This window comes from Aythya ferina (genome assembly GCF_964211825.1).
Source record: "Aythya ferina genome assembly, chromosome: 29".
In the NCBI taxonomy this organism is placed as follows: Eukaryota; Metazoa; Chordata; class Aves; order Anseriformes; family Anatidae; genus Aythya; species Aythya ferina.
This window is the reverse complement of record NC_140326.1, coordinates 3,078,321-3,103,251: the sequence shown is the minus strand read 5'-3', so window position 1 is coordinate 3,103,251 and position 24,931 is coordinate 3,078,321. Positions and strand designations below refer to the sequence as shown.

Sequence of the window (24,931 nt, the reverse complement as noted above, 5' to 3'; positions counted from 1 at the left end):
AAACCCCTTTGGTTCCTGGCTGCCTGAGCCCGCAGCCCGACAGGGCTGTCACAGCCACCCCAGGACAGGCTCCAGCCCTGCTGAGGGGTTCCTGGGCCTGGCACCAGCCAGCAGCCCATCCCCCAGAGGTAACTTTGTCATTTTAGGTCATCTCGGAGGTCTCTTTCAACCTAAAGGGTTCCTTAACATCAATTAAGTGCAGGCTATTGCAGACACACCCACGCAGGCCCCAGCAGTGACCAGGAGGAGATCCAGTGCCTCACACTCACCTCCAAAGAGGTGATCAAAGCCCATCAGAGGCGGCTGATGGCGGTACATCGCCACAGAGCACCCTTCTGCGGGTGGAAGCCATCTCGGAGGCAGAAAGGCGCTCAGAAAAGACGCGCACACCACACGAAATATATTTACGTACACAGCGGCATCAGAGGCCGGGGACCCAGCCTCACGCCCAGGAGCCGCACGAGCGGCCCCCACCGCCGCCTCAGGGCGGCGCCACAGCCCCCGGCCGCCGCCGCCGCCCTTTTATACTTGGCGCCCAAACGCCTCTGCCGGAACTACCTGCAGTGCGCGTGTTCCTCCGCCTCCGGCAGCTGCAATACCTTAGCTAGAGAAAATAGTCCCGTTCCGCGCTGCCCCGCCGCTCGGCACTTCGCCACCCTCCCTCCGTTCCGGTCCGTATGAGGAGGAGAAGGAGAAGGAGGAGGCGGAGGCGGAGACGGAGGAACCCCTTAGCCCACTCTTCTTGCCCTCCCTCAGCGGACTCTTTGTGGTCGCTGCGCACTTTATCCCTCCGCCGCTTCGCCTCCGCGTCGGCCATTTTGTGCGGCCGCGGCGGGAGGGGCGGGAAGAGCCGGGAGGGGAGGGGGGCGGGCGGGCGGGCGAGGAGGGGGCGGCGCCGAGCGCGGGAACAGCCGAGAGAGCCCGGGGGGGGGGGCCCGAGCCGGAGCGTGAGTGGGGCTGGGGGGGGGGCCTGGGGCTGGGGGCGCGCGTGCGTCGGATGCGCGCGTGCCCGAGGGGAGGGGGCGCGGGGGGGGGGGCGGCATCGGGGTGCTCGGGGGGGGGGGCGCTCGGAGGGGCCCCTTGCGGGGGTCCCGGCGGGGAGCAGCGCTCTGGGAGGGGGCTGGGGGTGGGCAGCGGGGTCCCCGCCGAAGCCCGGGGGACTCGGAGCACTCGGGGGGGGAGGGAGCCGTGAGGGGAGCGGGGCGGGAGCCTGACAGCGCTGTCCGGCTGGGGGGGGACGCGGAGGGCTTGAAAAATAAAAACCCGGGGTTGGGGGCTGGGGGCTGCCGGGGGGGCGGGACCGGGCGGAGAGGCCTCAGAGCGAACGGGACCGGGATCCCGTGCCACAGAGTCACAGAATGGCCAGGCTGGGAGAGACCTCGGGAGCATCGAGTCCAACCTCTGAGCTGACACTAACAGCCCCCACCAAGCCATATCCCTGAGCTCTACATCGAAACGTAGCCCGAGCAGGGAAGCCGGCGGGCTCGGTTAACCACCCGCTGCCTCCTTTCCTTTTTCCTTTCCTTTCCTCACACGGAGTGCTGAGCCCCGGCCCCGTAACCGTGCAGGGAACCCAGCAGGCGCGGGGCAACCACCGATGCCTGGAGAGTTGAACCCAAGGGTGTTCGATGTGGGCAACGAGAAGGAGCCCCAGAAAATAGCATCTGGCCCACGAGAAGTCAGAGAACAACAAACCGGGAAGTTCCTAAAGGGCAGGGGGCTGTGGTGGTCAAACACAGGCGTCCTAAATGCCGCCAAGGTCCAGAGCACCCGGCACAAATGAGGGCTGAGTCCCGAGCTCATCCCCTCGGGGACCTCCTGGGCGCTGGCGCTGGGCAGCGGTCGGGGACAGGTCCAGAGTAATCCTAACCCTTCCCTTTTGCACCTGTAGGAACAGCTAGAATTTTTTATGATTATTATTTTTTTTCTCACACTCCCAGTTCTGGAAGTGTTTTTGTGACGGCAAACTCAGCATCACTTGGTTCCTGACTTCCAAGACTCGAGTGCTGCACGTAGTAACTTCTCTCTTAGAAAGAGCTGCGAGTTTGGAATAATATTACAAAGTGTGATGTGTTTTTGGAGGGAGAAGTTAATAAACAGCGTTGCCAGAGGAGGTTTAGGGCTTGCTGTTCAGCTTTCCTTTCAGGGGCTTGTTTTGCTGATGGCTATCTGCACACAGTCCATCACTGAGGAAAGAGTGGGACACTTCTCTTGAATTCTTCATTCAAGAAAGACCCTCTTGTAGAGCTTTCCAACTATTTCAGAGAACTGCAGTTGAAGGAAATTAAAAAAGTCATTTACGGGCTTCAGTGCTGTTGGAGTCACTGTTGTGCTGTGTGGCCCAGCACACAGTTGCACAGACAGGCGTTTGTAGTCGCTAAATGAACGTTGTAAAGAGTTAGTGGATTGACTTTAAAGTCAGTCTTTCATAGGACTGGCTACCAGCGTAACCCTATTGTGGAGAAAAATGCTGTAGTTCACTGCCATAACCATGGTATGCTGAATGTAGTTGGGAATAAATAGAGACGCTGTTGTCTGGTAGGCTGGCTGCAGGACTAGGAGCTTTTGAGTTCTGCTCCTTTTATGACCTTGACCAAGTCACTGGAGTCACCAAGGTTTGTTTTATTCTCTCCTGGCAGAGAGCAGGGGTAGTTCCCCCACGCTTAGCCCTAAGTGCTGGGGTCAGAGAGAGTCTTGGAGATTAAAGCACTTGGAAAATCAAAGTGATGTTGTGCAATAAACAGGAACTGCTTTGCTGTTGCTTTTATAGGTTCTGCTTGTGAAACGGGATCCACATGGGCAAGTCTTTGTGTCTGCACAAGGTGCTGTTGAGGTAAGTGGGATTTTGCAGGAGCTCTGGGGCCTTGTAAGGTCTGGTCTGCCGGCAGTCTGAGACTGTGTTGCCTTCCCTTGATGTTTGAGGTGTGGTACTGAAAACTGATAGATACTTTTGCCTGTTTTGTATGGGGTTGGGCCTAGTTCTGTGTGTCTGCTAGCTGGCCAGCCAGGCCTTAGTTGTACTGGGTTTTTATGTCTGTGCCTCACTGTTTTCTGTTTCTTCATTTGTTTTCCATTTCTTGCTCCCACCTTTTAAAGCAGCTTTCAGCAAATACTTGCTCCCATGTATAAAGATGTCCTTAGTGGACCTAGGGAAGAGGTTGCTAGAAGCAGCTCGCAAAGGCGAAGATGACGAAGTGCGAACATTGATGGCAAATGGTGCTCCTTTCACCACTGACTGGGTATGTCGGAGGGATACAGACGTTGGCTTTCTTTGTGAGATGCGTTGCACTCTTTGGTGCTGAAGGACAGAAATGGAAGTGGAAGCAGTAAAATAAAACAATGTTACAACACAGTAAAATAAGTAAAAGCAACCCTGTAACCAAGTAAAATAAAGAGTCTGGGTTGGCAGATAACTTAATGCTTGTCATAAAAATGTTTTGGGTGTGCAGCCCTTTATTTCTGAGTGGAGGAAAAAAAGATTATTTTTTTCTAGAAGCTTTGTCATTCTCATTACTGCTGGACATGTGTGTGATGATTACTTTGCTTACCCTCTCTTGCCGTGCATCAACGGTAACTCTCCCAAATTAACGTGCAGCTTGGGACGTCGCCTCTTCACCTTGCTGCCCAGTACGGCCACTATTCAACAGCAGAGGTGCTACTTCGAGCTGGTGTTAGCAGAGATGCCCGAACAAAAGTGGACCGGACTCCACTACACATGGCTGCAGCTGATGGACACACTCATATTGTAGAATTGTTAATTAGGGTAAGTACAGTAAATCAGGTATAACTTTCAGGCAGGTCTAAATGGCCTGGGAATCTACATGTTGATGTCCCTGTTTAAATGCTAGCACAGGTACCACCTTTAAGACACAGTAAAATATCTCCTGCAGGACAGAAGGAAACATCCTGTGAATGCTGAAGTTAAAGTGGTGCTGTGAGAACTTCATGACCGTGTCAGAGTTTTGTTTTACCAGCTATTTTGTGAATAATCCAGATGACAGTGGCTGAGGTTAAAATCAGAAGAGTACAACCGAGCTCTTTGACAGGGGTCTGTTACATCTGCTCATTGATGCTTTGTATTGAGAAAAGACAGTGTGCTGACAAGTAACGTCTCTCTCTTTTAGAATGGAGCTGATGTAAATGCCAAGGACATGCTGAAAATGACTGCTTTACACTGGGCGACAGAGCATAACCACCGAGACGTTGTAGAGTTGCTCATCAAATATGGAGCTGATGTCCACGCTTTCAGCAAGTTTGATAAGTCAGCTTTTGATATTGCTTTGGACAAGAACAATCCAGAGACTCTGGTAATACTACAGGTAGGCTGAGGAAGGAGAAACTTGCTGGTAATTTTGTGACCCACAACTGCTGAAAAAACTAGAACAGATGTTTCTTATGGAAACTCTGATGCTCAGACTAGAAGTGCTGAGTTAACTTTTATAATGTGGCAGCCTCACATGGTGTTGTGTTTTAACCCAGCAGGCAGTTCAGCACCATGTAGCTGTTCGCTCCCCTCCCAGTGGGATGGGGGAGAGAATCGGGGAGAAAAAACTTAAAAGCTTGTGGGTTGAGATAAAGATGGTTTAATAGCACAGAAAAGGAAGAGAAATAGTAATAGTAATAATAAGATGTTCAAAGCAAGTGATATGCAATGCAACTGCTCACCACCCGCTGACCTATGTCCATCCCATCCCAGTGGTTCCCCCCGAACCCGTCCAGCCACCCATACTAACTGTTCAGCATGACATCGCATGGTATGGCATATCCCTTTGGCCAGTTTGGGTCGGCTGCTCAGTAAAAGTTAAAACATCAGCGTGTTATCAACATTATTCTTATCCTAAACCCAAAACACAGCACCGTACCAGCCACTAGGAGCAAAATTAACTCTATCCTAGCTGAAACCAAGACACATGGCTTGGCAAATGCCAGCTCTTGGTTCAGATGTCACCAGTGCAGAATCTGTCTGGGCTGACTTCATGAACTCCTTTTTGTGTGAAATCAGTGAAATGATTGCCTCTGGGAGATGAATCACGGTATCCCAAGGTTGGAGTCCAAATAGGCTGGGTGACTCACTTTCCAGCAATGTGTGTTTCTCCCTGTTGATCTGGAAGGGAATCTGTGTGTCTACCTCAGGCAGATCTGCGCTAAGGGGAGAGGGATCCTGTTGCATCTGATGGAATCATTTTCTGTTAGAAAAAAGTGGAGATAAGGAGGTAGATTTTTTAATTATTATTATTTCCCAACCAACCAGTGTGTGCCTACAAGGACTAAATTGGCTGATAGGATTTGAATTGCACTTATCTTGCACAATAACATGCCACAATAGTGTGTGCTGCCAATTTAGATGGCAGTTTTGCAATGGCTTTTGCACTGGTGTCACTGATGTGCTGCAGAGAGAAATAATCTGCCTCTGAGATGTTACAAGGATGCTGAATACTCCTGTTTACCACAGAAGGTGTAAGGAGTACATGCTTAACCCCAATGTCTTTCCTAGGAAGCGATGCAGAACCAGGTGAACACGCATCCAGAGAGAGCACATCCTGTCACAAACACCCTGACTGTCACCTCACCATTTATTCTTGCACCAGGGGAAGTTCTCAATCTTGCTAGTCTCGTCTCGTCAGCAAATGCCAAAACAACCTCAGGTGAGGTTTTATGGGACCTTGCATGGGAAAGCCTTGAGAAAACTTTTCCTCTGTGAGGTTCATGGGGATGCAGACTGCTTACCAGTAGGGGGCAGAGGGTCATTTAGTAGAGGAAAAGTGGTGAAGCACAGCCAAATGCACCAAACTACTGCTTCTTGCCCCAGAATATATATATAATTTTCCTGCTGAAGGCAGCAAAGCAAATTTCTAGCTGATGTAAATAAGGGTAGTTCTGCTGTAAGTGGTGAAGCTCTGCTGAGCTCAGCTGTGGGTCTGCTTCAGGTCTGTTAAAAGCACCAGAGCTTGGGAAAATGGATTTGGATGATTGCAACAGACGAGTAATGGAAACTATTGTCTGTGCCAGGTCTGTAGCATTAGAGAGCTGTTGAGGAATGGCTGGCTTTGTTCTTTGTTGGCTAAAGGAGTTGCACGGATATTTTGGTATACGTAATGTTGAGTAAGGAACCAGTGAAAAGTTTTCTCACAATAAGCAGGTCTATAGGATATGCATATTACTCATTCTCCACTATTCCCTCCCCCCACGTGTTAGATGGGAATAAATTAGGTTCCTCATTGTCCTGTAAGCCCTAGGTTAGTGGGGAGAACACTTTAACTTAAGGCTGAGTGCAAATTCTTTTTTGTATAATTCCAATTTTCATCATAACTCTAAAGTTAATTTTCTGTATTTGGGGAAATCCAAACCATTGTTTTCAGTCACAAGGAGGCTACTAAACACAAGTTCTGTGAAGCTATTTGGCCTCACCCTGCAAACACTTCTGCATGTGAGTAATTCTTTGGTTAGTGGGACTGTTCACATGCATGAATGCTTATTAACTAGAGTGCTTTAAAAATCTTGGATAATGATGTTCTGCAGTCCCACCCAGACCTCTCTGTCTGTGTCTGGCCACAGTGAATTCAGCAACGCTGGACTTAATCTCAAAGCTTTCAGTGCTGCTCATAGCTTTAAGGCACTGACATCCTGATTTAGAAGGGGCAAAATGATTAGAAGAGTTCTGTTACATCTGTGAGGAAAACACAACGTGACTGGCACACAACATCTTCGGTGAAGGCTATTCCCTGAACTCAGAGGGGCCTAAGGCTCAAAAGGCCCCTCAAAAGGTTGCGTGCTGGATGATCCTCTTGCCACAGTCCATGTTGAGCGCTGTCTTGGAGCCCGGTAGGCATCTGAGGCCAATGCCCTTGCCTTTTCAGTGCCACATCACAGTGGTGATGTGGACTTATTGCCCACGTGTGACTTGACTAAAGTACCTGGGGTTATTCCCCTCATAACATTTCCAGCATCGTCAATAGCTGGGCAGTGTGAAAACAGATGGTCCTGAGCTGCTCCAGCTCTAGGCCATGTCAGGAGGTTTTTTTCTCATTGCCCACAGGAGGGCGTCAATGACTGCACTATCATAACACCAACAAAAAATAATAATCCCTCTCCTATAATGCTTTTACAGCTAGTAATTCCTCTCACTTCTCTTCAATTCTTTATGTCTCCAGTTACTGAAAAGGTTTTTAAATGGGAATAAGCATATTTAGCTAGTCTGAAGAAATCTGATTACAAGTTGCTGAAAATATTTACTAAGCCCCACAGCATTTTCATGTGCCTAGCCCGTTTCATTTTTGGGGTATTTTTCTTTGAAAATAAATCAGTTGATAACCTTCATAAAATCAAGGAGCCAGTGTGTGAAAGAGAAAATGGGCTGCAGGGGTTAAGGCAGGGACAGTTTAGATGAACTTCCCTTCGTGTATTTACAATCTATGCTGGCAGTGAGGTACAGGATCTCACTTTTTTTTTTTTTTTTTTTCTGGCGGGGTGGGGAGATTGTAGGTTACATGCATGCAAATAAAATACTGAGTTTGCGCCCATTGACCTCAGTTTCCTGTTCCATTCTTATTAAGTCTGCTTTGAATAGGAATTACTGTGGTCAATTGGAGGAAGAAACATTGTTTTTGGAATTGAGAAGACTTGCTTATCTCATTCAAATCAATACACCATTTAAGTAACCTTGTGCTTTTCATTACTAGACCTGAGAAGGGAGAAAAAAAGGACCAGTATGCCCAGTACATTGACCTAAATGGATATACTTAGCCAATTTATGAATTTGAGCAAAAGGCTCTGTTGACATAGTTGATATAGTTCAATATATTCCTTAGGATTTGCAATTTTGAAAGTTACAATGATAAGGTGCAAAGCCAAGTAATTATGCACATAGCAACCACTCTGCATAATATCACAGCAATCAGAGCTCAGCACTACTGTGAGTGGCATCAGGCAGCACGGCTACATCTTGAAAAAACATCCACGTCTCCAGATCGAAGCTCGGCATGCCAAGTAGCCCAGAAGACAGTCTGCCTTTCTGTAATTCCTACAATGATGCTGGAGCAAATCAGTTCACGTTGCCGCTCTTTTCGTTACAAAGATAAATAATAAATTAATGAAATTCTTGTTTAAATTGGATTAAAATTATCATAAAGTATTCAGAGTGAACATGGTCTGTCCTAAATATCAAAGCCCTTTTTGCAGTTAGTAGCAGGAAAGGCACTTCTCATGACAAATGATCTGTTCCACTTCCCTTTCACATTTGATATCTTGATCTCTGGGTGACAAAATCGTTGCAATCTGACTGCTGTATTTCCTCTTCAGATACAGCAGGCCCTGAAAATTCTTCAGTTTTCCCCCATCTTTCTCCAGCAGGTGACTCACACGTATCCACGGTGCAGTTTTCCAATTCAACAACCTCTGTGCTCGCCACGCTTGCAGCCCTCGCTGAAGCATCAGCACCTCTTTCCAACTCAAACAGAGCTACAGGTAGGGGAGAGCAGTTGGATGCCCATTCAAATTTGTGCAGTTCTAGAGAGTCTCTTGCCAGGAAATTGAAGGCAATTTAAGATACCTGTGAGTTTGCCTTTTTTCCGGGTAAATAAGAGATGATGATAAATATTTGTGAAGCAGTGGGTTGTCAATTCTATTTATTTATTTATTTCTAATCGCATTTCAAACTTAATTCAAAACCCAGCGACTGTTATTAATAGAAATAACTCTGTGTTTATTAAGCAGCCAGCCTTGCCATGGCATCACATATGTTGCTCTTGACTTGCTTTATCAGTTAAAGAAAAAAAAGAAGAAAACACCTTCAGAATATGGATTTACTTTAGTACATAAGTGTAGATAAATATTTGTTTAATAAGGAAATTGTCTAAAATATTTCTTTGTCTGCAGTTTGCTGCTTGCTCAGCTTCACATCCCTATAAAATCTTGGTAGTCAGCCGATGTTTTAAGTCTCTTGAGGCTCTGGTAACTTTTTCTTACAGAAAGTGCTGGCAGTTTTCTTTTATTTTTTTGTTTGTTTGCTTTTTGTTCTAAATGATCTGTTGTTATGTTTGTACAGCGTCATGTTTGACCTTTAATTGACTTAATATGTAGGAATTTGATAATTAAAGTTTAATTCACCTTGGAATTTATTTCTTTCCCCAAAGCTAAGCATTTTTCCTAGAGTCTTGAGATGAGTAATTTGACTTTAAGCAGTTGGTGCCATAAGACTGCTTCCTTTGGAGCCTGAAGGTTTTCCTTTTGGGTACCCAGCACGTGTGTAGTGGTCAGATACGCTCTGTTTCCTGTGCTTGCAGTGTGTGCTGGAGCAGGAAGCAGCCCAGGGTCTGCAATCCTGATTATTTGTGCAAGCCGTAAATGTCCCAGAGAGCTGAGCAGGTCTGCAGACACCCAGCCCAACCTGACAGCCTCCTTACGGCTGCTTGCTTTGGCTGTGCTTGTGGGGTGGGGTCCCTTGCAGCACGAAGAGTTTTGTGTGTGGTTTGTCTTTGTTAGAGTTGGGGGAAAGGTCATTTAAGGAAGCTTGGCAGAGCCAGGTCTGCTTAACAGCTGCCTTAAGCTCCAGTCTTCATTAATGTGGTGGGATGCTAGTGCTTTGATCTTACTCTTTTATGGAAAAAAATAACTGTTTTTAAAAACTGTTTTACAGAAGCCTAGTGTGTTTTTTTTGTTGTTGTTTTGTTTTGCTCCCCCCTCCCCTCCGCGCTTTAAGACTTACTATATTTCCAGATTTGTTTTTCATAAGCAAGCACTCCAGGATTCTCCTGCTGTGTGCTTGAGCTTTTTCCCTAGGCTTCAGTTTCAATTCAAGGAAGAGAGAAGGAAATGATGACTGTTTTTTGTTTTTGTTTTTTTTTTTTTGGCATGCACTTTATTTCTCAAGGTAATACAGAGGAAATAGTGGAAGCAAATTCTGTTGATTCTGCCATACAGCAAGTGGTGGGTAGCGGAGGGCAGCGCGTCATCACCATTGTAACCGACGGAGTTCCCCTGGGCACCCTGCAGACAGCCGTCCCCACCAGCGGCCTCAGCCAGCCGTTCATCGTCACCATGGAGGATGGACAGCAAGGTACGGAGGAGCCGAGCTTGGAAAGCTGTAAGGCAGCGCTGAGGATTAACTTCAAAAAGAAAAAAACCACTGGTGGCTGTAAGCCTCGCCGAGCCACGCAAGGAAGGCTGTTTGTATGGCTTGGCTTGTCAGCAGTGTGGTACAACAACCAGATCCCTGCCTGACCGCAGGGCTCCAGGAGGGGTTAAAATGCTTGTGGGACTGCCGTCAGTGGTAAAGCTTGCCAGTGGTGTGTTTGCAGTTTAACACGCATCCACGCTGCTACGCTTTAATATTTTGATCTTTGTATTAAAACCAAGCACCTTCACCATAAAGCTGTGGGCTGAGAAGTGCCGTGTCAGCTGTTGTCTCTGGCAGCCAGGAAAGGTGGGTCTGTTATCTTGTGGCCAGTTTCCCAATCAGGAACTAAATCACTTGAGTGCTGAAACTGCAACCTGTTACCTTTGGGAATTACTCCATTGTCATGTCAGAGTTAGCGTTAGGACATTAATATCAGCTTAAATGTGCCTCTTCTTCCTAAACCTATAGTTATATAGCCTAAGGCAATATAATCTATCAGTTTTACAAGGCAAATTTAAATCGTGTTCAGTAATGCAGGGCAGAGCTCCAGAATGCTTCTAGTGAATTCTTATTTCCGCAAGGGATATAATTCATCAGCCTTGTCTCCTACTGACAATTCTTTTAACGTGTCCTAGGGATACTTGATTATTTGGATTAATATTGGTGCAGGAAAAAGAGGATTAGGAAATTAGCTTTCCTGTGACATACATACAGTGTGAGATAGGTTACATCATTTCTGTCTGCTTACAGACTTTGTGAGTGGAAAGCAATTTTCCAAAGCTGTTAATTATTCAGAATTATTTTCCAAATTACAACAAATAATTCCTGGCTTGTAGCCCATTCTGAGTCTAAGGCGAACAAAGAAAGAACTGTTTAGGTAGAGCTACCTTCAGTAGTTCACGTGGCTCATTTCTCCTCCTTGGTTGGATGAATTCTTGCTACTGGCTTCCCAAACTCATGTGTGCAGATTTAAAACACATTTGTTCTTCAGAGTATTTGCAGCTATTGCATGTGCTTAAAGCTGATTCCGAGCTTAGCCGGGGGGACTGTCTGTACAGGGAATTTTCGAGAAGAGTTTTCTGTTCCTCTTGCTTACAAGTGTCCTGGCTAATAATTGCGTTACCGAGCCATCAGAAGGATAATTTTACTTCACATGTGTTCTGAGATGCAAATCTGACTCAGGCTTCTGTCAGCCCTGAAATACCCTGGTGCTTCTTATAGCGAATGGTCTAAAACAAGGGCCTGAATAGAGGAAACTGAAAAGCTGCTCCAGAGTTTTTCTCCTCTCTGGAAAAACTACAGCATTGCTGATCCATGAGTCTCTTTTTCTTCAGAACCGCTCTGATGCAGTGACTTCTTTCAGGAAACATCTGTGCAAAAGCATGTCTCACGCTGCATAATTTGTCACCTTTTAATTTTTCAGTTTTAACTGTACCTGCTGGTCAGGTTGCAGAAGAGACTATTATTGAAGATGGAGATGACGCAGAAGAGGTGGAAGAGCCACTGGCCAAGAAGCAAAAAGTGGAACAAAATGTAAATGACTTGGAGGAAGGCAAGGTAGATATTCCTTCTCGTAACTGCTGTTGTCTCATGAGTGGTTCTCTACTATGCTAAGAACGTCGGGTTCCCGGTTTGCCAAAGCCATCAGAGTGGAAATTAGCTGTGCCCTGCTCAGCTGAGCCAGAGTATGTTGCTGTAATGAACCCTGCATGGTGGTTCCCTGCTCTTCCCGCATATGCTCCTGCGTTAGCGTGAACATGCAGGCGGTTGAGCTGAGCATTACTCAGTCAGGTTTTCCTGCTACCTGCAGAAAAAGAGCCAGATAAATGACTTGTTGCAGTTTTGCCTATGTCAAAGCAATAGCTCAGAGTTTTTACATGAATCGTGGTAGTTGACTGAGATTATTTAGGATTTCCTCTAGAAGTACAACGTAGGCTGGGTGTAAGCCAAATCATACACGCAGCAGGAATGACTCTGTCTTGGGGAAGAACAGTTTTCTTGATTGCCTCAAAACTTTTCAGCACAAATAGCTCTTTATTTTTCTTTCTTGCTTATTGCTTACACTTGCTCTCCAGCCTTCAAAATTCATCCTGGTGAGATGATGTGTAACTTAACCAGCTCGCCTCCCTGCACATGTTGGGGAAACTTGCCAGCCACTTTGTGTCTTCCTTTGTCCCAGTTGATTCTGGTAACCTGTGACAAACAAGCCAGTTGAACACAGCTCAGTTCAAGCACGTTAGGAGCACTGCCGTTGAGCATTTTGTTTTTGTAACACGTAACTGTTCTAGTAGTGGCACACCCTGTTTCCTTGTGCTGACCTTCCTGTCGCAGGTTGGGCCTCCATCATGGGCTCTCAACTTTGTTTTCTGTAGGACAATGATGAAAGGGAAGTGCTACAGCAGCAGCTGCAAGAGGCGAACCGGAAAGCTCAGGAATATCGCAGCCAGCTCATAAAGAAAGAGCAGGAAGCGGAGCAGTATCGGCTGAAGCTAGCAGCCATGGTGAGGCAGCAGCCCAACGGAGCGGAGGTAGCAGTGCTCGAAGAGGTCGCTGAGGTAGACACAGTTGTGGTAACCTCGGAAGACATCGAGGGGTCTGCGTTGCCCGTGATGGAAATGGATCAGCCAACTGATATCACTGTGGAAACTGTAACCTCCTAATCCTGGGTTATTGACTTGGTTTTGTAAAGGAAAATAACTTTTTTTTTTTTTTTAATAAGGTGCTGTTGGCAAATATCGTTGTGAGCAGAGGGCTGTTGGCACAGCCACTGCACAACTGGAAGATGATGCGATAGGGCTGCCTGAATGGTTCCATCACCAGGGATAGAAACCTCTACAGCAGCTCACAACATAACTCTGCTTTCAGCACAGTGCCAAAAGGTGCTTTTAAAGCTTGACCTTGAAAGATTGAAAGCTTTTGCAAATTTTAGCCGGCAAGTGACCTGAAGGCTTATTTTGTGATGTTAATACCTGCATTGTTGGGAGTGGAAAAGAAATACCTCATTGCCAAAGTAGCTGGTATTAGCTCTCAGCTGCCTGGCAGTTGCAGCTCTGAGAACAGACTTTATGCAATAACCCGAGGTGTTCGCTCCCTTCTCTGAAGTTGAGTGACCAGATCTGGACCTTCAGATAAAAAAAAAAAAAAAAAAAATTCTTGGAGTGACACATTTTTATTGACAGTCTTCTGAGGTGCAGGAGCGGATTTCCCCATTTTAGCTAGGAAATGAATTGGCATTTTGTTCCAAAAGTCTGCGTTTAGTTCACATAGAGGCAACCTTCACTGTAAGAGCAAAGGCCAGGCTAACTGTGTGTCTGCTGGAGCGTTTCAGGATAGCAGGGGATACTACATTTTGCTTTCTTTGGACTGTGGAAAAGTTCGGTGGAGCTCTACATCAGAACCTTCAACCACCCAAAGGGATCACAGAAAAATCCTCATCCATTTTATGAAATTTAGTCAACTGTTCTATTTGACACTTCTGTGCTGAAGAGTAGCGCTGACTGATTATAGATGCAAAACTATACACTCAGCTCTTGCTGTAAGACAGCTTGGGAGCCAGTTTGTCTCTGGAGATACATATGTCACTTTTTTACTAAACAGTTTTTATTTTTAAAGATGCTAAAACCTTTTTTAACAAGCAGCTGATATTGTTACTGAAATGTTCATATTTTTTTACTCTGCAGGCCTGTTTATTAAAGAGGATAGCTAAATGCTTTCCTCTTTGCAGGCTTGTGGATTATGTGTTTCAAGACAGTGTGGAAATTGATTGGAAGAGCCCTGAATAATCGCATAGCAATTGATAATGGAAGCTTTTTCTCCCTCGGCAGTCACGAGCAAAAGAAGTGAAGTTCAGAAAAATACCGTATGCACGCTGCTCTCTTGGCTGCAGAAGGTTGTAAAGGCTAGGAGCGACTTCCAGCTCCGAGGCCCTAGCAGCTGGCCTGCTTTCTGAAAATGCCTTCTCACAAGATAAAAATTCATAGCTGTCTCGGCCCAGGGTTTATTGGTTTAGGTGTTTGTTTCATTTAATTTCCATGTCCTCGTTTTGTAACCGTTGGCAGTATTTGAGGTAATCATTCAATTTCATGGTCCTTGCATTGCTTTTTGTTCACCATTACTTCCAAGCGTGTCCAGATAACTGTTTTCTGTTGGTTCAGATACTGCCAATGTGCACATTTCTTTGCTGATAGCTCAACCCATATCAGAACGTTTGAGATGTAACAGAAACTGAAGAGTTCATAAAGGCATGAACTTAGAGTCACGGGCCACATTTGTCACCATAAAAAAAAAAAAGCTTTGCATCATAAAATCACTCTCCAGGGCAGCGTGCTCCTGCCACAGAGCACTCAGCTCTTGGTGGTGGCGGTGCCTCGGGGGTCAGCTCGTGGCTGAAGTGTCGTGGCCTTGTTTGTGCTGGACCCTGTGCAGGCAACAAACGGTTTGTGAAGCTTTGCCGTGCTTTAACAGCTGGCGTTCACCCCGTCCCACGCAGAAACTCTTGTGCTGAGGCACTTGAGAAGAGCTTCATTCCTGGAGTGCTCGTGTCCAGCACCCTGCAATTTGTTCGAGCTTTGGCCTCAAAGGGAGGTCAGGTCTGCCAAAATCTTGTATCCGGCAACGTTTGGCAGTGTTTAACCACTCGGGTTCAGTGACAGGTTTTAGGAGAGCAAGGTTTATGATACTGTTACTGTAAAGGCTTCATGAGACTTGCTGGGTTTTGAGAATCTAAGTGCATTTATTTATAACCAGTGTAGCTATATTTATAACTAAGACTTTTTATCTTTTTCCAAAAGATGTTTTGAAGAAGGCTTTAATAATTATTTTGTAAGAATGAATGTTTGCAGAGACTTGGTTCCTGGCTGTTGACTTATACTCTGGGAAGTCAGTATTTCCTCGCTGACTTCAAGCTTGTATTATTTTATTTTGTTCCCCAGAATGTCCAAAATTTGGGTCCATTTGATGAACTGAAAAGTCTGTGTTGGAGGGTTCAAGACGGTATCAAAGTAAATCCAGACAGATTCTTCTAATATGTTGTTCCCAGAAACATTACTGGATGTAAAGGGACACTGTCAACTTTGGCTTCTCCGTTTTGCCTGAAGTTAGTCTAATTATTTGTAAATTTGAAGAGCTCTACAGCTGAAGGCAGCTGTAGTACAAATGCTGTGTTGTGCCTTTGACAGCACTTTGATTCTCATGTATTTCCATGCTTCCCCTGAAAAGGGCCAGTTTTGCCAAAAAGTCCCTTCAGCTGGGAAACAAACTTCCCCTTCAGAAGAGAAGAAAAAAAGTCTGTGGCATTCACGGTAATTGGATTTCATTTATAGAATTGGAACAAATAAAGCTGACAGTGTTCTTAATGCTTCGCCTTGTGGGGGGAAATCGCACGTTCATTTTATTTTTAGAAGGCCTCGCACACGGGGCCTGAACAAAGACCGAGGAGTATTTGATCTATGCCCAGCATTTAGAAAGAATTTAAACTTGTCTGTATCCTCTGCTGTTCCACAGAAAGGATTGGAGTTTTTTAGGCAGAGAACAGCAGTTTTCTTGTCAGACGTGGCCGTGTGGGTCTGTTGTTACTGGCAAGATTAAGTGGCAGCTTCTGAGCGGGTAAATAACCTCTCCTCTTGCACCCTCCCACTGAAGCCGGGGCTGGACTTCGCCGCGTCAGGGCTTTTGTCGCCCACGCCATCCGAGTCCAGGCACTTCACAGCAGGCCGTGGATGGGCGAGCACAGGAGTCGATGAGGTTAAAGGCTAAGCAAGCCCCTTGCTCTCTGAGACTGCTATCAGCGTGGAGCACCGAGATCCTGCTGCCCACGCTTCCAGCCCAGCTTCCCGGCCTCTGCGAGCTGGGGATTGCAGCTCAGCTGCGTGCTTGGGCACGCAGGAAAGTCCCAGATGATTTCCTGGAGATGCTGATGCAGAAACTGTGGTCTGAATTGAATTCTTTCCCCTTTTCACTTGGCTGAAAAGGTCAGTGTGATTTCTGTCCCACCGCCGTCCCGAGGGCGGCAAGGGCACGTGCAGCAGCCCCGCTCTGGCACCCTTGGGCCCCTTGCAGAGCCCAGGCTCCCTGTGCTTCGGGGTTCTCCCCCTCCCTCCCCCCAGGTCCCGATCCAGGACTGCTCCCTGGGACACATTTCAGTCATGTCTAAGACTAGCGTGCCTTGTTTGTGCCTTGTTTCTCCTGTTTGAGGAGGTGATTTGGTGCTAATTGAACCGTTCTCATTTTGATTAGAAATCTATTTCCCTCTTTTTGCAGTAGCCAGCTATAAACAGTTCCCAGTACCCAAAATCAGAAGCAGGGCGTAGCAAATCCTGTGGGGATGAGCAAGGGAGGAGGTCACAGAAACGTGAGCTCAATCTTCCGCAGCTGACTGTGCAGGGATTTGTTCAGGCTGAATAAACGAACCCCAGGACCGAGGGAGGCTGCGTGTGGAGACGTCCTCCAGGGCTTTCAGCTGGGGTTCCCCATCCCGCTGGTGGGAGTCCCCGACCCTGCTGCCTGCCTGTGGCTTGGTGCTGCCCAGCTCTGCCCAGTCCCTATTTCTGTACCCTCGCATCCATCACACAGTTCCCCTGCCCCCCCACCCCCCGTGCCAGGTGCAGCACCCAGGTGTGTATTTATTGCAAATTGTGTTTGCTGCTTCCCTGCTGCGGGTCGCTTAAGGACCCCGTTAGCAGACAATGAACAAAGTGCCCTGCGCTGCCCCGCGTTCCCCATAGCTTAATGTCCAGGCTCCTGGTGTGAAAGCTACAGCTTTCCCGTTTGTATTTAGGGTAAACGTTTGGAAATGTGGAAATTTAAACATTTATACATTTTTGTACTGTTTCTTAATAAAATACCACATCCTCAGTGAGCAGCTTTTGTCTTTTGCGCGACCCTTGGCTGCTGGCGCCAGCTCCAGCGCGTTGTCACCTCCTCTTGTCCCCAAGCCACCCCCAGGCTGCCCCCCTTGGGGCTCAGGGGGGTGGCACCAACCTGCATCCATCCCCCTGTCCTGTCCTGCTCCCAGCCCTCGAGACCCCAGACAAAGCCATGCAGGCACTGGAGCTGGGGACACCAAGTGTTTAATTGCCGCGAGCGAGCCCTGGTCCTACACAGTAGGACAAACTGAGCTCTGGGGCAAAGCCCCCCCGTCCCCGTTCAGCCTTGTCCCCAGGGGCCCAAGGCCAGTGGCGGCTCATGTGGCCCCCAGAGCAGTGAATAAATTAGAAACGGGGACACAAAAACACAAAGAAACCCTGGGGACAACGGGGGTGGGTGGGAGCATGGGGCCCCTCCTCAGCTGGGACCGAAGGGGGGTGGCTCAGGAGCATGGGGTCACCGGGGCTGGCACAGGGAGCAGCTGGGGGGGGGAGATGGGGACAGCCTGGGGGCGTGAAGACACCTGGCCCCAGGGGGGCTTGAGGACGTGGAGGGCCCCCATCACCCAGGGGTGGGACGTGGGGACAGCTCGAGGACACGGTGATCCTTGGCATCCCAGCAGGGCGGGGGGGGCACCTTGGGGACAGGGTCCCTCATCCCTTGGGAAAAAGGAGGGGGGAGCATGGACCCGGTCACCAGTGCAGGAAGATGACGGCTCGAGGGGGGCAGGCATCGGACAGAGCCCCCCAGGGTGCTGTGGCTGCCGTGTCCCTGAGGCAGGGGTCTCAGGGCTGCCCAGGGGCCGCGGGCACCAGCAGGGGCTTGGGCAGCACCGGGGGCTTCATGGAGAGGGAGCGCTGGAGGGGGACGGGACGGGGACCCCAGGGTGCCCCCCCCGGGGCGCCCAGCGAGTGCATGCGGGCCAGGCCCCGAGCCACGCCGGGCGGCCTCGCTGCCGTGCCCGCCACCCCCGCCAACGAGTGCCTCTGTGCTAGGGGCCGGCGGGGCGGGGGGGGGCTGTCAGGGGGCACGTCGAGGCGCCGGGGTGCCCCGTCCCGGGGGGGCAGGGGGACGCTGGGCAGCGGGACGCCGGGCTGCACCCGGTTGGCAAAGGAGCCGGCGGCTGCGGGGCCAGGGGACAGCGGCCATCCCGCCCCCCCCGGCCCCTGCAGCCTCTGCAGCCGTTCCTCCAGGGAGGCCTTGGGCGGGGGTCCCGGCCCGGGGGGCTCTGGGCACCCCGGGGTGCCGAGGCCGCGTCGGGGCTCTGCTGCCCGCTCCCGGGGTGTCCTGGTGGGGGGCTCCGGGGTGGCCTCAGGGGTGGGCAGCTCGGGGAGGTCCCAGTCGCGGTCCCCTCCATGGGGCGGCAGCGGTGGGTAGAGGCGGGGGGCAGGCGGCTGGGGCGGGGGGCACGGGGCGGCGGGGGGCGCCGGGGCACCCTTGGGTGCTGCAGGGCGGCGGGTGCAGGCCGCCAGCAGCCCTGCAGCCAGGGCGCCCAGCACGAAGGCACCCAGCACGCAGCCCACCAGCACCGGCACCGGCACCGCCGCCACAGCCCCCGGCACCGCCTGGCGCACCCCTGCAGGCAGCACCCATCAGCCGGGTCCCCGCGTCCCCTCCTCTCCCCGTGCCATACCCCACTTCCCCCCCCCAGGTTCTTGGGGTTCTTTTCCCCTCCTTTGGGCCCCCATCCCACCCCTGGGGTCCCTCCTGATCCCAGGTCCCTCCCATGTCCCTCCCTGGTACATGGGGCCCCTGTCCCACCCCTGGGGTCCCTCCTTGTCCCTGAGGGACCTCCCAGTTCCTGCATCCCTCCCCGGTTCCCCAGGTTCCCTCCCAGGGGTGTCCCGGTGGGTGTCCAGGGGACCAAGGGGTGTCACTAACCGTGGGCCAAGTCCCTGTCCCCGTCACCGTCCCCTGTAGCTGGTGCATCTGTGAAAGGAGAGGGGGAGGGGTGGGCCAGGCTACCCACAACCCCTGCCTGGAGCCACCCACGCCCCCCAGGGTCCTCCACAACCTCCGGGGTCATCCAGATGCCTGCCTGGTGGCACTGGCATCCCCCTGTGACCTTGTGTCCCCTGGTGTCCCCCAGCACCCCTCCACGGGGCCAATGTCTCTCAATGTCCCCAGATGCCCACCACATAACACCCACACCCCGCCATCCCCCCATGTCCCCTTGTGTCCCCCCTCACCGTGGCAGGTCCCTGTGAGCCCGGTGGATCCCTCGATGTCCTGCTCGAAGCCAGCCCTGGGGGCGCACAGGAGGGGACGCATCAGACGCTGTCCCAAGTGCCCCCACCCCACGAGGAAGGGACCCAGGTGCCCAGGGTTGTGGGGTGTAGGGGGGGCGGACACACACAAGCCTCCGTGTGCTTTGCAGCAGTGCACACAGCTGCGCGAGGGACAGGGGATCGGAGACACTTTGGGGGCACTCACGGGAGGTCCTCGGAGAAGGGGACGCAGCCCCCAGGGGGCAGCCAGACACAGTAGGGGTCCCGGGCAGCCAGGCAGCTCCTGCACGGGGCCAGTGCTCAGCACAGACACGCAGGGCCTGGGCCCGACAGCGGGGTGCCCCTGCACACTCCGGGCCCTCGCACATCACTGCGCCCCCACCCCGCAGCTCACCGGCGGCAGGCCCCGTGCTGGGCGCAGCGGCTCAGGGGCAGGCGCACGAGGCAGCCGGCGAAGGCGACGAACAGCTCCTGGCCTGGCGGGTGCAGCTCCAGCCCCAGCACCCGGCTGGCACCACGTGGCCCCCGGCACCTGGGTCCCCCCACAATACATCACCATGCCTGCACCCCCCCATCAGCACCCACAGCCCATTGGCACCCCCCCCAGTGCTTGGCAGCACCCATGGCACCCATCTGCACCCTGCAGCCCCATGGCCCCCACCAGAACCCCATGGTATCCGCATGGCCCCATGGCACCTATCAGCACCCTGTGGCAGCTGCATGCTCCCCCCCCAGCACCCATCAATGTCTCATGGCACCCCACACGGCCCCCCAGCACCCCATGGCACCCACCCCAACACCCACCACCCTCCCTGCCCCACAGCACCCCCGTGTCTCCCAGCACCCCTGTCCCAGGGCCACTCACCACCTGGGCTCATAGAGGCTGATCTCCTCCAGCAGCAGCACCTCTGCACCGGGCTCCCCGGTGTCACCAGGCGCTGCGGGGTCCCCAGAGTTCTGGATGTCCCCGGGACTACGCGTGGCTGCCAGGACCTTCAGCACCCGCCCGTCCTCGGCACCCAGGAAGAGCACGGTGTGGTTCCCCCGCGGCCCCGCGCCCACATCCACCGCCAGCTGGGTCAGCCTGCGCCACGCGGAACCCTCGTGTGGGGCCATGCAGCCCCTTGCACACCCTCACACCATGCCCTCGTATGCCACCGCACTGGGGGGGGGGCTGACACACCCTTGCACCAGCCTCGCTTCTTCCCCCACCAGGGTTTTGCACGCTGCCGTGTACCCTCCCCCAGCATCTCACACACCTGCACACCAGGGCTGTGCGCACACTTGCACGAGCACCCTCCCCACCCCACAGCACCCACAGAGCCAGGCGCACCCTTGCCTCGGCAGCTTGCACTATACCCCCCACCCCCCATCGTGTCCCCGGGCCCACCCGCCCTGTCCCCGGGCACCTGGTGCCGGTGCGGGTGAAGAGGGGCCGCCCGCCGGCAGGGGCCACGGCGCCGTGCAGCAGCGGGTGCTCCTTGGCGAAGGCCAGCGTCTCGTCGGGGAAGTCCCCGGAGGTGACGATGGCAGTGGCTGAGCCCATCCCGGCACAGCAGCCAGGCCTGTGGCACAACCAGCATGGGGACAGGGTCCTCGTACGCGCCCCGGGGACCCAGCGGGGTGAGGAGTACCTGGGCCGCGGCACCCGCTCCTCGGGCACGGGGGGCCAGGCACCCGCAGCACCCCGGGGCTCAGCGAAGTGTCCCTCGAACGCCCGCTCCACATCCGCCAGGTAGAAGGCGCAGACGGCTGAGCCGGGGATGCTGTGGGGGTGGCAGGGGTGGCACCAGCTCTGGGGACACCCCTGATATCCCCAGGACTGCCCCGTGTCCATGTCTCTGTGTGAAGGCATCCCCGTGCCCTGCCCTGCCTCACCTCCAAGTCCCCCCAGCCTGGTACCCATGTCCCCTTGTGTGTCCATGCACCTGTGTGCCTGCTCCCATCCCCACACTCATGTCCCCCATGTCCCCGGTGTCTGTTGTGCACCCATGTGCCCCTGTCCTCATGTTCCCGTCCACCACAGCCACGTCCCCATGCTCACGTCCCCAACATTCCCTCGTGCAGCCACGTCCCTATGTCCCTGTGTGCCTGTCCCATAGCCACGTCCCCAGGTCCCCATGCTCAAGCCCACCACAAGACAATGTCCCCAGGCCCATCGCCCTGTCCTCATCTCCCCGCCGCCTGTGCCCTGCTCCCAGTCCCCGCGTCCCCATGCCTGTTGGGCTGGGTGCCGAAGAGGGCTAGGACAGCAGGGCGCCCGTGCAGGGCGTGGGGCAGCGTCACAGCCTCCAGGACGTCGAAGTAGAAGACGGCATCCCCAGGAACGGCGCACTGCAGCCGTGCCTTCAGGAAGGACGTCCAGCGGCGCTCGAGCACCCGTGGGGAGCCCCCGCGGTCGTTGCGGCACACCCGGGCCACCCGCGCCACCGCCACCTGCACACAGAGCCACCAGCGTCCCACAGGGCCAGAGGCCCCGGGGGACGGGCACCGGGGTCTGCCCGGCGCGGGGGCAGGAGGCAGGGCGGCAGTGCCCCCCCCTCGCTCACCTTGCCCAGCGCACCGAGCTCCACCGCGATCTCCCGGAAGAAGAAGTAGATGTAGGGGCCGTAGGGCAGCGCCTGGACGAAGTGGGGCTCTGCGGACGCGGGGGCACGGGGCCATCAGCCCCCAGCCCGCCCCACGGCGCCGCTCCCTTCCGTGCCCCCACCCCTACCCTGCAGCCAGCGGGAGCTGTACTTGAGGGTGCGCAGCGGGGGGCTGCGGGCGCCCAGGCTCCGGTAGATGACCGCGTCGCTCGCCTGGAAGTCAGCCACGGTGGCCGAGTAGAGGCTGCCGTCTGGGGGGCGCGGGGACAGGGACAGCGGCGTCAGCCCCATCCCGGCCCTCCCCCGCCAGGCCCCTGCGACCCCGGCACCCACCAGCGAAGAGGGCGACGTTGCTCTGCCGGGCGTCGAAGGGGCACCGGGCCTGGCCGCTCAGCTCCTCGCCCTCCTGCAGCAGGCTGCGCGCCTGCAGGCGCCGTGCTCAGAGCCCCGCCGCTGCTCACCCCCCCCCCGGCCCCGCCGCTCAGACGGGGGTCCTGTGGGGATCCCAGCCCCGGCGGCGGCGCCCCCCGCCCCGTGCCCACACCGGGCCCCCCACCTCGTAGCTGCGGCAGACGGGGTTGAAGGCGTTGGTCCCGCAGGCGAAGAGGGTGCGGGCGTCGCGCGGGACCAGCACGCGGATGTAGTTGTGGCACCCGTCCTGCGCGGTTGCACGCGGATGGGGGCACGGGGCCAGCGGCCGCCTGGCCCTGCCTCCCTCTGCCCCCACCCTCGTATCCCCCAGGCCGTTGTCCCCAGACCCGCCTCACCGTACCCACACCACGCGCCCCACGTCTCCAGGCCCCTAGAGACCCCTGCCCCACACCCCTATGCCCCATCCCCCTGTCCCCTTATACCCCCATTCCTCCGTACCCCCTGCTGCTGTACCCCATAGCACTGTAACCTGTGCCCCTCCATCCTTATTGCCCCATATCCCCACTCCTTACACCCCCATCCCTTATACCTCCATCAGCCCACACCTCTATACCTTGTACCCTCACACCCCCATGCTTTGTACCCCCACCCCCTCATACTCCATAACCCTCTACGCCTGCACTCCCACACCCCCACACCCCTGTACCACCTCCCCCTGCGCCCCCATATTCCTATACGTGGTACCCCCATACCTCTACATCCTGTACCCCTATACCCAGTACTCATATGCCCCATGCCCCATAACCCGTGCCCTGTACCTGCAGCTTGCCCCGCATGGCGCAGCTCTCTCTGTCCCGCGTCTCCCAGGTGAGATGCTGCTGGCGAGATGGGGGTGGGCAGCGGGGACCCCCACCGAGACCCAGGCGACCCCAGGAATGGTGCCCCCGTCCCCCTTACCCGCTCAGGGTACAGCACCCGCTTGTCCTGCCCCAGGTCGAAGGCGTAGATGTGGTCCCTGGGAGGGCACAGCGTGAACAGAAGGGGCACGGGGATGTGCGAGGGGGCACGGGGACGTGCAGAGCACCAGCAAGGGTAGGTGAAGGGAGGAGGGAACACGGGGTGCCTGCACCCACCACGTACAAGCGGTGCCCAAGCGTGCAGAAAGGGACACACACGAGTGTGCCTCCACACGCAGTGGCTTGCACAAACCAGGATGAGCATCTCCAAACACATGCCAGCGAGCCCGAGACTGCACAAGCATAGACAACTTTGCACAAGCATGGAGACGTACGGACACACGAGGCCAGGCGTGCACAAGTGTGCGCAAGCTTGCAGAAGCAACCAAGCCCCCAGAAGCATGCACCAGCACAAACAAGCGTGCACAAGAACATCCAAGTTTGCACAAGCATGCACAAGTGTGCAAAGCCATGGAAAGCACACGCAGGCACAGGGAGGGGTGCACAAGCGCGCTCACCGTGCGGCGACGAAGAGGGTGCTGTTGAGGCGCAGCATGCGCTGGAAGTCGAGGCCGAGCTGGGCGGTGACGTTGTCCCCCCGGAGACCCCCGAAGCGGGGGTAGGTGGCGGTGGCTGGGGGATGTGGGAACACGGTGACGACGCCCCCGGCTGGCCCCGTGCCCCCAGCCCCCGGTCCCTGCTCACCTGCCAGCCCCACGGTGCTGCGGGGCACCAGGTCCCGCGGGAAGGACTGCGCCTCTCCCCCGGGGGCCCCGGGGACCACGACGAGGACGAAGGCCAGCAGCACCCCGAGCATCCTCCCAGGCACCCGAAGGAGACGTGGGGCGGCCACTGAGCCCGGACCCCTCTGGGCTGCAAGGGGTTAATCCCTACTGGGGAAACTGAGGCAGGGCCAGGGTGGGGGGGGGCGCGTGTGCAGCACCATGGGGACACTGGGGACAGTGGTGGCGTCCTCTCCATGCAGCTTCAAGCATGGGGACAGGGCCCCAGTCCTCCTCCCAGTGCCACCAGTGCCCCTTACCAGTGCCACCGGTACCTCCTGCCAGTGCTCCCAGTGTCCCTGTCCCCACGTCCCTTTCCCGTGTGCCCATCCCCGATCCTCCCATCCCAGTGTCCCCAGTGCCCCAGTCCCAGTGCTCCCAGTGCCTCCCGCTCCCGACGACCACGGCCGGTGTTGGGACGGGATGCGAAGCACGAACAAGTGCCAGACGCAGCGACACCGACACCGACACCGGCACCGGCACCGGCACCCTCGCCCCGTGCAACACCCTCCCAGCACCACCGCACCCGGCCGCCCCCCGCAGCACCCCCCTGCGCCCCGCAGCACCCCCCGGAGCCCGCCGCCCCCCCCGGCACCCCCCGCGCCCCGCTCCCGGTACCGGCTCCGCGCCGCGCCCCGAGCGGCCCCGCGGCCCCGAGCGGCTCCGCCCCGGAACGGGCCGGGACCGGCCGGGACCCTGAGCGGGGGCCGGGGGCGGGAAGTGACCGGGGGGGGGGGGGGGGGGGGGGGCTGCATGGGGCGGGGGGGACCGGGGCGCGGCCACGCGGGGCCACGCGTGTCACCCCCCCACGGGGAGGACCCGGGCGGGGCCGGGATTTGGGGGATTTGCGGTTTTCGGGCGGGGCGGGGGGGGGGGGGGGGGGGCAGCGCCGTGACACCGCCGTGGCTTTGCCCCCCCCCCGTCGGCCCTATAGATAGGCGCTAATCCCGTTAATGAGCTGATCCCCGGGAGCCCACGCGCGCGCGCACGTGGCACCGTGGACGCGCGTGTCCGCGGGCGGCCGAAA

At 54.4% G+C, this 24,931-nt stretch overlaps 2 protein-coding genes across 7 annotated transcripts; one reads left to right on the top strand and one right to left on the bottom strand.

The window, feature by feature from the left end:
- Window positions 1-885: 885 nt before the first annotated feature.
- GABPB2 (GA binding protein transcription factor subunit beta 2) lies at window positions 886-15,468 on the top strand. Of its 6 annotated transcripts, none has more exons than XM_084500722.1 (10): window positions 886-947; window positions 2,771-2,833; window positions 3,100-3,239; window positions 3,596-3,763; window positions 4,125-4,319; window positions 5,495-5,645; window positions 8,350-8,463; window positions 9,869-10,054; window positions 11,538-11,671; window positions 12,487-15,468. In XM_084500722.1, exons 3-10 carry the CDS (start codon window positions 3,132-3,134, stop codon window positions 12,772-12,774), a joined length of 1,344 nt encoding a protein of 447 aa, XP_084356848.1. In that variant the 5' UTR covers window positions 886-947; window positions 2,771-2,833; window positions 3,100-3,131; the 3' UTR covers window positions 12,775-15,468. The 6 variants fall into 6 exon arrangements, with proteins under 6 accessions (XP_084356848.1, XP_084356844.1, XP_084356846.1 ...); XM_084500718.1 differs by having other exon boundaries at window positions 8,347-8,463; XM_084500720.1 differs by lacking the exon at window positions 886-947 and adding an exon at window positions 1,309-1,698 and having other exon boundaries at window positions 2,772-2,833; window positions 8,347-8,463.
- A 1,697-nt stretch (window positions 15,469-17,165) lies between these two features.
- SEMA6C (semaphorin 6C) lies at window positions 17,166-24,564 on the bottom strand. The gene is given in 19 exon segments (XM_084500698.1): window positions 17,166-17,985; window positions 17,988-18,554; window positions 18,860-18,907; window positions 19,168-19,223; window positions 19,412-19,489; window positions 19,601-19,738; window positions 20,072-20,290; window positions 20,616-20,771; window positions 20,841-20,972; window positions 21,425-21,642; window positions 21,756-21,844; window positions 21,923-22,045; window positions 22,128-22,218; window positions 22,351-22,452; window positions 22,985-23,041; window positions 23,124-23,181; window positions 23,641-23,755; window positions 23,828-23,995; window positions 24,523-24,564. Coding segments are annotated over 18 exon segments (2,805 nt in total). The 5' UTR covers window positions 23,940-23,995; window positions 24,523-24,564; the 3' UTR covers window positions 17,166-17,539.
- Between the last annotated feature and the right edge of the window lie 367 nt (window positions 24,565-24,931).